Source organism: Nerophis lumbriciformis, linkage group LG09 (assembly GCF_033978685.3).
Source record: "Nerophis lumbriciformis linkage group LG09, RoL_Nlum_v2.1, whole genome shotgun sequence".
In the NCBI taxonomy this organism is placed as follows: Eukaryota; Metazoa; Chordata; class Actinopteri; order Syngnathiformes; family Syngnathidae; genus Nerophis; species Nerophis lumbriciformis.
In genome coordinates, this window is record NC_084556.2 from 10,845,001 (window position 1) to 10,859,714 (window position 14,714).

The 14,714-nt window shown below is 40.4% G+C and overlaps 2 protein-coding genes across 2 annotated transcripts in view; one reads left to right on the forward strand and one right to left on the reverse strand.

Annotated features, from left to right (window-relative positions):
- The window catches only part of rhogb (ras homolog family member Gb), a 13,491-nt gene extending 13,216 nt beyond the window's left edge, over nt 1–275 (reverse strand). The window contains exon 1 of the mRNA XM_061962621.2: nt 182–275. The gene's annotated coding sequence lies outside the window, so the exon portion shown is untranslated. The remainder of the gene's footprint in view (nt 1–181) is intronic.
- Nucleotides 1–14,714, forward strand: part of LOC133607722 (stromal interaction molecule 1-like) — a 39,878-nt gene that overhangs the window by 11,727 nt on the left and 13,437 nt on the right. The window contains exons 2-7 of the mRNA XM_061962619.2: nt 1,448–1,579; nt 1,878–2,018; nt 7,282–7,412; nt 10,098–10,212; nt 12,523–12,634; nt 12,723–12,838. Of these exons, the coding sequence (XP_061818603.1) occupies nt 1,880–2,018; nt 7,282–7,412; nt 10,098–10,212; nt 12,523–12,634; nt 12,723–12,838 (613 nt within the window). The 5' untranslated portion in view covers nt 1,448–1,579; nt 1,878–1,879. The remainder of the gene's footprint in view (nt 1–1,447; nt 1,580–1,877; nt 2,019–7,281; nt 7,413–10,097; nt 10,213–12,522; nt 12,635–12,722; nt 12,839–14,714) is intronic.

Here is a 14,714-nt window from a genome sequence, read left to right on the forward strand (position 1 = left end):
ATTTTATTTGCAAGTTTTTGTCATGACAACTTTGTGTTTATTTCATATAACTGCACTTTGTTGAAGTGTTTTGTCATTGTTATTTGCAAGAAATGCATTCAGAATCCAAACAAAAAGTAGCAACAAATGCACACTAAAACATTAGGAATGATCTTATGAGAGATGAAAACCATCTACTTACCGGTCACTAGTGGTCCTGTCCGATCACACTGTTCTGTGTCCTTCTGCTCAGTGTGTGTGTGTGTGTGTGCGTGTGTGTGGATGGGTGGAGCATGAAAACAGCGGGAGGAGGAAGAGGAAGTTTACTGTGTGTGTGTGTGTGTGTGTGTGTGTGTGTGTGGGTGTGGGTGTGGGTGTGGGTGTGTGTGTGTACTTGCATTTTAGTCGAGTGACAAGTCTGACTTAGATAGGTTGACAGTTGAATGCATCATGCATTTGTACTAATAGCCAATACATTGTGCTGTAATGCATTATACTACATGCATTTGGCTTTATTTCAGCACGTAACAAAATATGTAATAAAAACTTAATTAATTGTAAAACATCCCAAAGTCCTGTCCAAAGTCCTGCTGATTTAGTCAGGATGGTATTTTTGTTAGTAATACTGTAATGTTCTCCTGCTGCTCCGACTTGCAGTTCCAGTGTTTGACCACTAGAGGGCAAAACCTTACTGCTCGACTATTTAAGTGGTGCCTTTCAGTCACTGCGTCTGTCGGAAATTACAGAACCATGACACAAAGTGGGAGACATTTAATGTAGAAGTCTTTTTTAATGTTTTTGTAGTTGTGTTTTTTTACAAACAAAAAAACCCAAAAGGTTTTAAAGTAAAGTAACCAATAATAGCAGAATTCAACATTGATCCCCAAACTGTTGTACGGGCCCCACTGGTGATACGTTGGCTCTATCTAGTAAAATATGAGAGACTGCTGTTTTGTTTTTTTTGGCTAAAAATAAAAAGTTTTCAGAAAAAAAAAATACATATGGAATAATTGTATAAAGATTACTCATGGTAAGCGGAAGTAGCAAAAACTGTGGTAAGTTTAAGAACCAATGTATATGTACATTATATGTCTATGAATGTTCTTATTCATCCAGGTCATTGTCCTCTCAGGGCATTCAATCGATCGCAACTGGACTGTTTGGTTTGTCTTAAAAGACGTTTCACCCCTCATCCGAGTAGGCCTCGTCAGTTCGTGCTCATAGACTTAGATTGGTCAGATCTAGGACTAGATCTGACTAATCACGAACTGATGAAGCCTACTCGGATGAGCGGCGTAACGTCCTCTTTGTACATTATAGGATGTTTTTAGGGAAGGTATTCAAATTCTAAATGAGTTGCCTCAAAATCTTTTTGGTGAGGGTCCCTGAATGCAACACAGGCGGGCCTACACGTGTAAAAACTCATGTCGAGACCCGCCTGTTTTTTTTTTTCTTTTTTCTTCCTCAGCAGTTGTTTCACTTTGGTTTGGAGTCTGCTGGCATAGAAGAAGTGAGGAGCAAACTGAGTTCTTCTCGCCTGATCGATCACACCTGATCTGATGATCCCAATGGATTAAAAAGAGGAGACAACATTGCCCGTGTAAGTAATTCCGTTCAGTTTCAACGCCATGTATCTATTTTTTTTTTTTACAAGGAATGTTGATGTTGAAGCCCAACAGCTTCCTGACCTCTGACCTCCAGCAAAAACTACTCTCATGAGGAAATGAAAGATGTTGATGTTGGGGGTTTTCTCTTTATCTTTCACATTCCACATGTTTTTCTGGCTCGCCGTTAGTTATTTTAACACTTGAATAAAAAATTTTTTTTATTTTAAACAATACAGTTGGTGATGTTTGTAACTAAAATAATCATAACAAGCTTCCTGTCAATCCCCCCAGACATGGAGGGTGTGTGTTTGTGGCTGGTGTGTGTGCGCGTCCTGAATGTCCTGAGTGTCAGCGCTCATGGCGGACCGGACAAAGGCGAGCACCCCCATCCGGACCACCAACATCACCATTCCAACGCCAACACTAACTCAGGTAAGGAACAAGCGACGTTGCCAAATTCCGCCCATGCCCAGACATTTTGCTTGATGGCGGCCAAGTTTTTCAAACAATTTTTGCTCAAATGTGTGCTTGTATTCCCCTAAAGGTGTGTACCGAATTGTGTGGTAATTCGGAGGAACACTGAAGTAACAATGCATTGGGCTAGGGGAGAAATTTCAAGCCAGTCAAATTCTGGGGTATAATAACAGCGCCACCATGTGGTGTGTTTGTCCAAAAAAAAATTGTAGCACATGCGACAAAGTAGGGGTGCACCTTTTAACAAATGTTCATCCTTTTGTGTGCAGCAGTTCAGGACTAGAAGAGTTGTGGTGACTTGAGTGAGTTTATTGTTACCAACATTAATATGAAAAAAATACATATTTGACAAAATGTAAGCATATAATGGAATATTTATTCTTCGCAAATGTCAAATGAATGTATGAATTAAAAATGTTATCGCTGACAGCGAGCGGTTAGCTGCCACCGCAGCTTCCGCGTATTAGCGTCATGATAGCATCACAGGAAGGAAACTCTGTGACAGAAATAGACTCCCTTTTTAAGTAAAGCAGATGGGGTTGTTTTTGATGAGCATTCTTCTACACATTTTGGTGTATTTTGAGTAGATAACGTTGGGTAGTAAACATATTTTCAACGTTTATTGTTGGCAAAAAATATTTCTGTTTGGCTTTTTTTTTTATCTAAAGAAAATAAAAAATATTGCTTGTAAAATACTATCAAACTGTAAACATAATTAATTTGTCATTGTTATATGAACACTGACTTTGACGTGACCTTCTTCTTTGGGTTTCTTTATTTTTAGCTGCTGATGTTAATCCTCTAAACTCTGCTGCTGCTTCACCTGTCTCTCCATACCCCACCCCACGTTCCCTTACTTTTTTGTGACATACTCGCTTGATGGCCATGTGGACTAGCTCTTTACATGTGCACTTGTCTAGCGTAATTGATGCCTCTTTTTTTGTGTAATTGTTGAAGCTTAAAATGCACAATTTTATAAAAAGTTGATGATTTTATGTAGGGCAGGACGATTATGGCAAAAATAATAATCACGATTATTTTGCAATCACGATTAATAATTCATTTGACAATATTTATTGTATTTATTGTACCACCAAAACTCAACTTTAAAGGTGCAATATGTAATAATGTACTGCAATCACCGTCAACATTCTGTAGTCACCACCCACTCTCCATGACTGAGGTTGCCAGATACAAATCCGAATCCTACTCCAAGGAACTTCAAATGGCAATCGACGAATCCTACGCTGTAGTTTTCTCTTGTTTATGCTTCTTGCAAAATGGTTTACTGAGTATTTATGCCACATTTTACTGATGTCAATTAGCCAAATGTATTTGTAACCTGCTCAGTGGCCTTGTGGTTAGAGTGTCCGCCCTGAGATCGGTAGGTTGTGAGTTCAAACCCCGACCGAGTCATACCAAAGACTATAAAAATGGGACCCATTACCTCCCTGCTTGGCACTCAGCATTAATGGTTGGAATTGGTGATTAAATCACCAAAACGATTCCCGGGCGCGGACAGCGCTGCTGCTCTCTGCTCCCCTCACCTCCCAGAGGGTGAACAAGGGGATGGGTCAAATGCAGAGGTTAATTTCACCACACCTAGTGTGTGTGTTACAATCATTGGTACTTTAACTTTTTTTAACTTTAAAGTTACCCAGCAATATTATAATCGGGAGTCGGGACAGATTGGTGGCATTACCCTGCCAAGGCCAACAGTAAAATTACCGCCACATTTCGTTCAGCATAACTCCATGTTGCATCCAACCTGACACACTGTATTATCTTCCATGTACGCACATCACCATCTTTCAGTGCAGAGTGCAATTCTATGAGCCAACCCACGTTACGCAAAAACCACGTTACGCATAAATCATATAGCCTACTACCATGTCAATATACAAAGTGGAAAATTATTACATATAATGCATTATATTGTGCCAAGCAAATACCACCCCATATATGTTTGATGCACATACAGTACCAGAAACCGCAATTAGCCGTGCTAATGTTGGAACCCATTTCCTCAGTATATCTGCATATTGAGAACGAAATAGGCACTGACACTACCCATATCCACATAGGTTTTGTTTGTCGAAGACTTGACGGGCACATTTTCAATATAGTGCAAAGTTGTCATTTCCGTGGCCGCGTCATCTTTTCTTGCGAAAAAAGAAGAAACCCCGAATGTGACTGAAGAGAAATTTGTCAGCTGACTCAAAAGTGGATTTAAGTATGACAAAATACAAGTAATTCTCAGTAGTTAGTTTTTTGGGGAAGTTTTTGCCCACAATTTAGCTCATTTTCATTATTCTAAATATGTATGCTAACTGTTAGCATCCATGGTGCAACTGCGCTGATAGATATTGATCATGTTTTGTTTCTGTGATGATAATTAATGTCGTAACTACAGGTAGATAAAACGATTTACCTTCAGAGAGAAATTTGCGCCCCATAAATGAGATGGACTTGAAATTTCTCGCACAACTCAATACGCCTTACAAAACGAACCACTGTAACTTAAACGTTTGCGCAATGTTTATATACAACATTACCTAGAAGGCTAAGCACTGTGGACAGGAACCAGAAGTGGGTCTGAGCGACTGTTAAAGCAATAAATATTTGAGGTGTTCTTATTACTGTTACTGCTTCCGCTTTGTCTACATAAGAAACTTTGATCAGGCCGTTAGTGTGCATGTTTCAGCCGTGTTCCTGGACAAGTTAGCAATAGTAATAGCCAAATTGACGATAAAGTAGGGCTGGGCGATTATATGATCATGACAGATGATCGCGATTAATTTGAGTTAATTAGCATTTTCACCTCGAACAAACATAGCATAAATGTATGTTAGAAGATACCACATTAGCAAAACGTAGGGAAGCAACGATGATTGGTATAATCCAGCACGGAACAATCCGCCTTTATTGACCGTGATCCTGTGTGTGTCTGTAAAAGTGTGTGTGTGTTTGTGTACATTTGCGTGTGTGTGTGTGTGTCCGTGTGTGCACGACCATCCCGTTCCACCGAGTGCAGCCCAGAAGAAATATGACCAAAACTAGCATATAATTCGAAACACAACATTGAGAAGGAGCACCAACTTTAGTGACAGACTTTAGTTTCAGAATCTGCTGCAACAGTAATACTGGCCTGAATGCGGACTCGCAGGCACTCACAGAATGTCTTTGTGACTGAACTACTGTATTGGTCTCGACTGGGAGAATAAACACCCACTAATTTAATCAGGAAAATACATTTTTATTTCTAAATATTTTTTAATCAGACTACACAATCTGGGTCACCGCTTGTCGTTTGCCAAAGCTGATGTATACAAGTGATCAAAAAATACTAATAATAATTTACCATTTGAAATCGTCGTTTAGTAAATGTTCACTTAAAAAAAAGTTTCCTGGTATTCACTACACCAATGAGACTTTGTTTAATGCAGAATGTTTGTGATAACAAGCAAAAAAACTAAACAACTTTGAGAGGGAAAAAAGTTGTTCTCTTAATTCTTACAAAATGTACCAAAAAAGAACCAGGTACGGACTGTAGCGTGAGTTAGCTGTACCGATGCACCTCTAGTAAACACAGTCATATATATATATATATATATATATATATATACATATATACACAAAATGACAGTTGTCAGCTGGTGGAAATGTCTGTTACAAGATACTGTAGTAGTAACAATAATGATAAATGGGTTATACTTGTATAGCGCTTTTCTACCTTCAAGGTACTCAAAGCGCTTTGACAGTATTTCCACATTTACCCATTCACACACACATTCACACACTGATGGCGGGAGCTGCCATGCAAGGCGCTAACCAGCAGCCATCAGGAGCAAGGGGTGAAGTGTCTTGCCCAAGGACACAACGGACGTGACTAGGATGGTAGAAGGTGGGGATTGAACCCCAGTAACCAGCAACCCTCCGATTGCTGGCTCGGCCACTCTACCAACTTCGCCACGCCGTAGAGATGCAATGGTACTCAGTATAATCCTGCACGGAACAACCCGCCTTTAACTAAAAAAAAAAAAATTGTGATATTAATTGAGATCAGATGATATGAAAAAAATTAATCGTGATCATTTTGTTTGCCATAGCACCCAGCCCTACGATGATGGCTAAAATGCGGGGGGTAAATTGCAGGACTTGAATAAAGTTGCAAGACATGCGTTCCTGGAGGGTCTAAGAGAAGAGAACACAAACATTAGCAACACTAGCATAGCTTTTGGCAACCTCATGCTAGGTTAGCAAATTAACTGATGCTAGTCGGCAGAATTCCAGAATTTTACCAAAAGATTTTTATTTTAGTGACGCTTACTTTTTTTACAATTGGACTTAGCAAGCGAAGGAGATTTTCCTTCATGACGTTGTGAAAAGGCGCAACTTCAAAAGCGACCGTCTGAGCGCCTTTTCTCTCCCAAGTGAGGGAGATGAAAGATTTCTCTCATGTTTTGGTTTTGATAAACAGGCTTGAGGGACACATATTACCGTTAGAACATTGTTAAACATTATGAAACCTTCTAAGTCATAGCAAACGCACCCCTTCTGATGCAGAGAAGAAGGAATGCAGCAATAATGTAAAACATATATAAATTAGTTTATGTATCTAAAAAAACACACAGGTTAATGTTAGATGTGCTGTCTTTTTTTCTCTTAATAAGCACCAGTGTGGAGTGTGTGTGTTTAACTTTAAAAGGTAACAGAAGATTTACAATCTGTTTAAGTTCCTTGTCTCTCGGTTCCCAGACGGTGAATCCAAATGACTCTAAACCTGCAAGTGTGTTTGCCTTGTAGTTTCTATTATGAATTGTGAGCTCACGCAAACACACACACACACACACACACACACACCAGCACGCGCACACACATTCATACTCACTGCCGAGCGATCATGCAGACACTCTCCAGAGGCTGAAATGACCAAATGTAGGCATAACGTTCCTGCTGTAACATGTACAGCCCGGTTGTCAAGGCGACCACGCCAGCAGAGGACATGATGGTATTAGATAGATGCTAGATGCTAACTGTAGCTAACAGTATCTTACTGTAAAAAGACAACAAGAATGTGTCATTTCCAGCCCTGAATTGAATTTACAGTATGAATACTTTTGATCTTACTTTTATAAATAGTGTTTGTTCAGACGATGTAAATCCTTGTAGTCTCTGTAAGGGCAAGACTTATTGACACCACACATACTTTGTGTCATAGATCTGTGTGTCATCGACCAGCAGCTCTGTCAGAATGAGAACGCCTTGCTGAGTTTTGAGGCCATCTGCAGCATCCACAAGCTAATGGACGATGATGCGGACGGCGCGGTGGACGCGACCGAGACAGACGAGGTAAGACACAGCCGCCACGCTTTTTTCTCTTTACGGAATCTCACAGAAGTGAGTACTAGGGTGACCAGGTGTCCGGATTTAGGCCGGACAGTCCGGATTTTTAATGCCCTGTCCGGCGTCCGGCGCAGCATCAAGCCAGACACGTATTTGTCCTCCTTTTTGAGGCACTAGGCTTGAAGAGCGGAGTTTTTTCATCTTTGCTGGGCTGCAGCGCAATAGCCAATCAAAGACCGTAAAAAATGCCCCAACGCAGTAACATATCAAATGATTGGCTAAGAGCGGTGTCGGATACAAATCTGCTTATCATTGGTTAAAAAAGTAAACAAGGGTCCAATGTGCTGCTGCGGCATGACATTGACAGAAAGTTAGCATCATGCCAAAACGCAAGACCTCGTTTGATTCTGAATGGATAAAAGAGCACGAATTTATAACGAAAAGCAGTCGAGACTCATTCCATGGCTTCTGCACACTTTGTCGATGTGATGTCGACGTAAGTAGTCAGGGGAAAGCTGCAATTGAACGGCATGCGGGTACGGATAAACATAAAAGTAATAAACATGCGGCAGGTACCTCTTCAATGAGGACATTTTTTCGTGAAGTTTCGTCGCCCCTGGATGACAAGATAACCGCTGCGGAGCTGTGCAAGGTGTACCATGCTGTAAAGCAGTGGTTCTCAAATGGGGGTACGCGTACCCCTGGGGGTATGTAATGTAATGTAAGTTCATAAACTGAAGATCAAATCAAGTAGGCTATTCCATTCATTACCATAAATCCAGAGTTTCGCCCATGCCATGATGGTTTGACCCTCACTAAAATGTCTGTCAAAAAGAACTGTGAAAAGAAATGCAACAATGCAATATTCAGTGTTGACAGCTAGATTTTTTGTGGACATGTTCCATAAACATTGATGTTAAAGATTTCTTTTTTTGTGAAGAAATGTTTAGAATTAAGTTCCTGAATCCAGATGGATCTCTATTACAATCCCCAAAGAGGGCACTTTAAGTTGATGATTACTTCTATGTGTAGACATCTTTATTTATAATTGAATCACTTGTTTATTTTTCAACAAGTTTTTAGTTATTTTATATATTTTTTTCCAAATAGTTCAAGAAAGACCACTACAAATGAGCAATATTTTGCACTGTTATACAATTTAATAAATCAGAAACTGATGACATAGTGCTATATTTTACTTCTTTATCTCTTTGTTTCAACCAAAAATGCTTTGCTCTGATTAGGGGGTACTTGAATTAAAAAAATGTTCACAGGGGGTACATCACTGAAAAAAGGTTGAGAACCACTGCTGTAAAGCATCACCAGCCCTACAGAAGTTTAGACTGCGGCATGAAAGTGGACCGGGAGATTTTCAGTGACTAGCCCACAGCTAAAGGGATGGCCTGTGGCCGAACAAAAGCCAAGGCATTGTGCGAGAACGTCATCACTCACTATTCGGTACAGGAACATACCGACTACATAAAAGAAAACAACCTACCCTTTTCCGTGGCAACCGACGCCTTAAATAAAGCAACAAACAAGTGTTTTCCCATTGTGGTAAGGTATTTTCACTTTGATGAAGGCATCCAACATGTCCTGTTGGATTTTTATAGTGACAGCAACGAAACGTCAGAAGCCATAACAAACCAGCTGCTGGCAAAACTTGAAATGTCTGGCTTAGAGGTGAAAAACATGTCTGCATATGCAGCAGACAATGCCAGTGTCAATTGTGGCAAACACAACAGTGTGTATCAGAAGCTGAAACTGAGCCAAAAAGATGTGCTCCCTGCAAACTGTTTGGCCCATATTCTGCATAACGCAACCAGATATGCAGCAAGCAGCCTTGATGTTGATGTAGACAATTTTTTGTGTCATTTTTTTTTTATTATATATGTTAACTACATTTAAGTCCACACATGTTATGCTTTGTGGCACTCTGCACTTGAAAAGATTCATCTCAGTGGTCACTTTTTGAACACCACAATGTATTGAATAAATACAAATACTGTTAACAAACACTTGACTTTAATATTTTTTCCTATTCAGCCACACAAACATCATCTTTAAACCACTCAAAATTGTACTATAAATAAGAGTATACCAGAGTCCTATGTACACCATAGTAATTTATTGATATGCCGCATAATGTCCTCCTTTTTGGTGTCATGGAAATGGTCACCCTAGCACTGAGTACAGTAATAATATTTCAGCAATTTTTAGTGTAGTATATCTTCTTCAGGGACAACACTATAGAAAGTAAATGTGTATATACTTTAAAAGGAGTCAGTGTACAGCAGTAAAGATTTACTATCCATAATGACAACTAGCATGCTAACAGCTAGCATGTGTCAAGTACCAAGTTATATGACTCTGAAGTGTACGGCTGTAAAATTGACTAAAAAAGTTAGCATGTTAATGTTAGCATGCTATCAGCTTTTTTGTGTCAAGTACAAGTTATATGACTAAGGAGTATGGCTGCAAAATTAGCTAAAAATATTCATGCTAACGTTGGTATGCTAATGGATAGCATATGCTAATGTTCTCTATATCTCGACCCACCTTCTTAGCCAAAATGTAGTCTGACTACTCTACAGTACATAATATCCAAGTTTCATCTCTTTATTATTGTCCTGTAAGAATGGCTGTACATAAAGTGTACAATCTGGGTCTGACTATGTGGCCTCTGATCAGTTTCTGCGGGAGGATCTCCAGTATCACGACCCGAAAGCCAAGCATAGCAGCTTCCACCGCGTGGACCTGCGCATCAGCGTGGAGGACATGTGGGATGCCTGGAAGAACTCAGAAGGTGAGTGCATTTTAAAAAGGAAAGCGAGTTCTGCACGCAGTCAAGATGAGATTTTAACTTAACAGCTGTATTCATCACGGGCATGCAGTAAAAAAAACGCAAAGAGGAAGTGTCATTATTTTTACAACTCTTATTGTTAAAGCATAATTTATTGTCTTTTGACAACTTTAACAAAATGGGTCATAGGTTTATTTTTATGGGATGTTGTAAGATACTTTATTGGTCATCTATTGGCAAAGGCTTTAGGATCTACGGTATGTGGATTTCTGGTAAATCCATGTACTTTGTGTACAGTGGAACCTTGATTTACAACCCTCATTATATGAACTTTTCAATTTACGGACCACAGATGCTTGGCTGTACAAACCTTGTCTTTAGTACATGTTCTCATTCATCTGTGTCATTGTATTCTCAGGGCGTTCAATCGATCACAACTGGAATGTTTGGTTTCGCCTCTCATCCAAGTAGGCTTCATCATTTCATGCTCATAGACTTAGATTGGTCAGATCTAGTGTGCTAGACCAATTAAGTAGGTAAACCAAGGTTGCATTATACTTTGTAATTAGTTTATGTACAGCAGGGGACATTTTTAGCCTGCTGGAATTTTTTTTATTTGGCTGCCCGCCACACATAAACTTGTAGAGAACATAATGTCATGGCTGTCTTGAGTTTCCAATAATTTCTACAACTCTTATTATTTTGTGATAGTGATTGGAGCACATACTTGTTTGTCACAAAAAACATTCATGAAGTTTGGTTCTTTTATGATTTATTATGGGTCTACTGACATCACATGGACAAAGATAAGACCTTTTGGAGGAAAGTTCTGTGGTCAGATAAAACAAAAATGTAGCTGTTTGGCCACAATACCCAGCCATATGTTTGGAGGAGAAAAGGTGAGGCCTTTTAATCCCAGGAACACCATGCCTACCGTCAAGCATGGTGGTGGCAGTATTATGCTCTGGGCCTGTTTTGCTGCCAATGAAACTGGTGCTTTACAGAGAGTACCGTATTTTTCGGAGTATAAGTTGCTCCGGAGTATAAGTCGCACCGGCCGAAAATGCATAATAAAGAAGGAAAAAAAACATATATAAGTCGCACTGGAGTATAAGTCGCATTTTTGGGGGAAATTTATTTGATAAAACCCAACACCAAGAATAGACATTTGAAAGGCAATTTAAAATAAATAAAGAATAGTGAACAACAGGCTGAATAAGTGTACGTTATATGAGGCATAAATAACCAACTGAGAACGTGCCTGGTATGTTAACGTAACATACAGGTATTATGGTAAGAGTCATTCAAATAACTATAACATATAGAACATGCTATACGTTTACCAAACAATCTGTCACTCCTAATCGCTAAATCCAATGACATCTTATACGTCTAGTCTCTTACGTGAATGAGCTAAATAATATTATTTGATATTTTACGGTAATGTGTTAATAATTTCACACACAAGTCGCTCCTGAGTATAAGTCGATGCTGGGGGGCCGGATCCGGCCCGCGGGCCGTAGTTTGGGGACCCCTGATGTAAATAGTCATGAAAATAAAGAAAACGCATTGAATTGAGAAGGTGTGTCCAAACTTTTGACCTGTACCGTAAAAGCACTTACAGACAAGACAGTCTTTTTTTTGACATTATAAAAAACAGATGACAGTAAATTCGTATTTCTAACATATTTGTTTTGCTTTTCATGTTTTTCGCGCACTTCCACAACGTAATTCCTCTCCTACCGCGTCCATTTCGATGACACGCGTCATGGTCAATTATGCAAATTAGACGATAATGTAATCCAATCGTTTGTTCTTTGGTGGAAAAAGACTGAACACCCGCGATGTACAGCAACGTCATGGCTACTTTCGAGGCCGCTTTAATGCACGGGCTTGCCTGGGCCGCAGCCCAGGGGCCCCCGATTTTGACGGCGAAATGCAATGATTGGTGTTCATAGCTGTCAATCACAAACAGCTCAGCTTTCATCTGGCGATTGTGCACTCTCACTCTCGAGGCTGCGTTGTTTTTTCCTACTGCTCCGAGCGGGACTGGAACCTACGTCGCCTGTGTGGTAGACCAAGGTACTACCATTGAGCTAAAACATAGGCCGTTTCCGGGATCGCCAGCACTGTACTGTTACATTCGCACAGATGTGCACGCACCCGTCGCTATGAAGATGTCGCAAGGTGTGATCTGTTGGTTGATTACTAGTGATACATTCAACTGTTATTATTGGCAGTTCATGGTTTTACACTTTCACTGTTTTTGCCTATTGGAGTGTCTCAGATATACTTTTATGTGTATGTGTTTAGTGTACAACTGGACATGCGAGCAGGTGGAGGAGTGGCTGCAGCTCAGCGTCGAGCTTCCTCAATACGCAGAAACCTTCCGCCAACACGGCCTGGATGGCAAGGCATTACCAAGGTAACACTTACATTTGACTTTGAGGTTATTTAGGGGGGTTTTGTTCGTCTGTTTTGTCGCGTGTCGCCTCACTCCTACTTCCTAACAGGCTGGCGGTAAAAAACACCACCTTGACCGTGTCGCTGTTAAAGATCTTGGACCGGAGTCATGCCCAGAAGCTGCAGCTGAAGGCTTTAGATACAGTACTGTTTGGACCACCACCTGGTAAGTGTGTGGTTGTCATTAAAGGGGAACATTATCACCAGACCTATGTAAGCGTCAATATATACCTTGATGTTGCAGAAAAAAGACCATATATTTTTTTAACCGATTTCCGAACTCTAAATGGGTGAATTTTGGCGAATTACCGTATTTTTCGGACTATAAGTCGCTCCGGAGTATACGTCGCACCGGCCGAAAATGCACAATAAAGAAGAAAAAAAACATGTATACGTCGCACTGGAGTATAAGTCGCATTTTTGGGGGAAATTTATTTGATAAAATCCAACACCAAGAATAGACATTAGAAAGGCAATTTAAAATAAATAAAGAATAGTGAACAACAGGCTGAATAAGTGTACGTTATATGAGGCATAAATAACAAACTGAGAACGTGCCTGGTATGTTAACGCAACACATCATGGTAAGAGTCATTCAAATAACTATAACATATAGAACATGCTAAACGTTTACCAAACAATCTGTCACTCCCGATCGCTAAATCCGATGAAATCTTCCTCCTTGGTGTCGCTCCTGGTATGCGCCGCTAGCGTCCATTCTTTCTGCTGCTCGATCGCCGTTTTCTGGTGCATATTTCACTACGTCCAGCTTGTAATCTGCAGTATATGATTTCCTTTTCGGTGCCATTTTAGTTCAGTCCTTCTCAGTTTTTAAAAGTTACCGCCAATGTTGCTGTGATCTATTTTAATAGCTCCGGTAGTAGCGTATAGCATATAGCAGTTAGCATTCCAAAACCCACAATGCACTTCTGCCATGACCCGCCCCCACCAAATTCTTATTGGTTGGCGTGTGAGTGACGATTGCTGACGTGTGTGTGACGATTGCGGACATTTTCTTCGTCGCTCACGCGAATGAGATAAATAATATTATTTGATATTTTACGGTAATATGTTAATAATTTCACACATAAGTCGCTCCGGAGTATACGTCGCACCCACGGCCAAACTATGAAAAAAACTGCGACTTATAGTCCGAAAAATACGGTAAACGCCTTTCTATTATTCGCTCTCGGAGCGATGACGTTGTGACGTCACATCAGGAAGCAATCCGCCATTTTCTCAAAGACATTACAAACACCGAGTCAAATCAGCTGTGTTATTTTCCGTTTTTTCGACTGTTGTCCGTACCTTGGAGACATCATGCCTCGTCGGTGTGTTGTCGGAGGGTGTAACAACACGAACAGGGAACGGATTCAAGTTGCACCAGTGGCCCAAAGATGCGAAAGTGGCAAGAAATTGGACGTTTGTCCCGCACACTTTACCGACGAAAGCTATGCTACGACAGAGATGGCAAGAATGTGTGGATATCCTGCGACACTCAAAGCAGATGCATTTCCAACTGGACTGGACAGATCAGCTTTCAGGAAAAGAGAGCGGATGAGGGTATGTCTACAGAATATATTAATTGATGAAAACTGGGCTGTCTGCACTCTCAAAGTGCATGTTGTTGCCAAATGTATTTCATATGCTGTAAACCTAGTTCATAGTTGTTAGTTTCCTTTAATGCCAAACAAACACATACCAATCGTTGGTTAGAAGGCGATCGCCGAATTCGTCCTCGCTTTCTCCCGTGTCGCTGGCTGTCGTGTCGTTTTCGTCGGTTTCGCTTGCATACGGTTCAAACCGATATGGCTCAATAGCTTCAGTTTCTTCTTCAATTTCGTTTTCGCTACCTGCCTCCACACTACAACCATCCGTTTCAATACATGCGTAATCTGTTGAATCGCTTAAGCCGCTGAAATCCGAGTCTGAATCCGAGCTAATGTCGCTATATCTTGCTGTTCTATGCGCCATGTTTGTTTGTATTGGCATCACTGTGTGACGTCACAGGAAAATGGACGGGTGTATATAACGATGGTTAA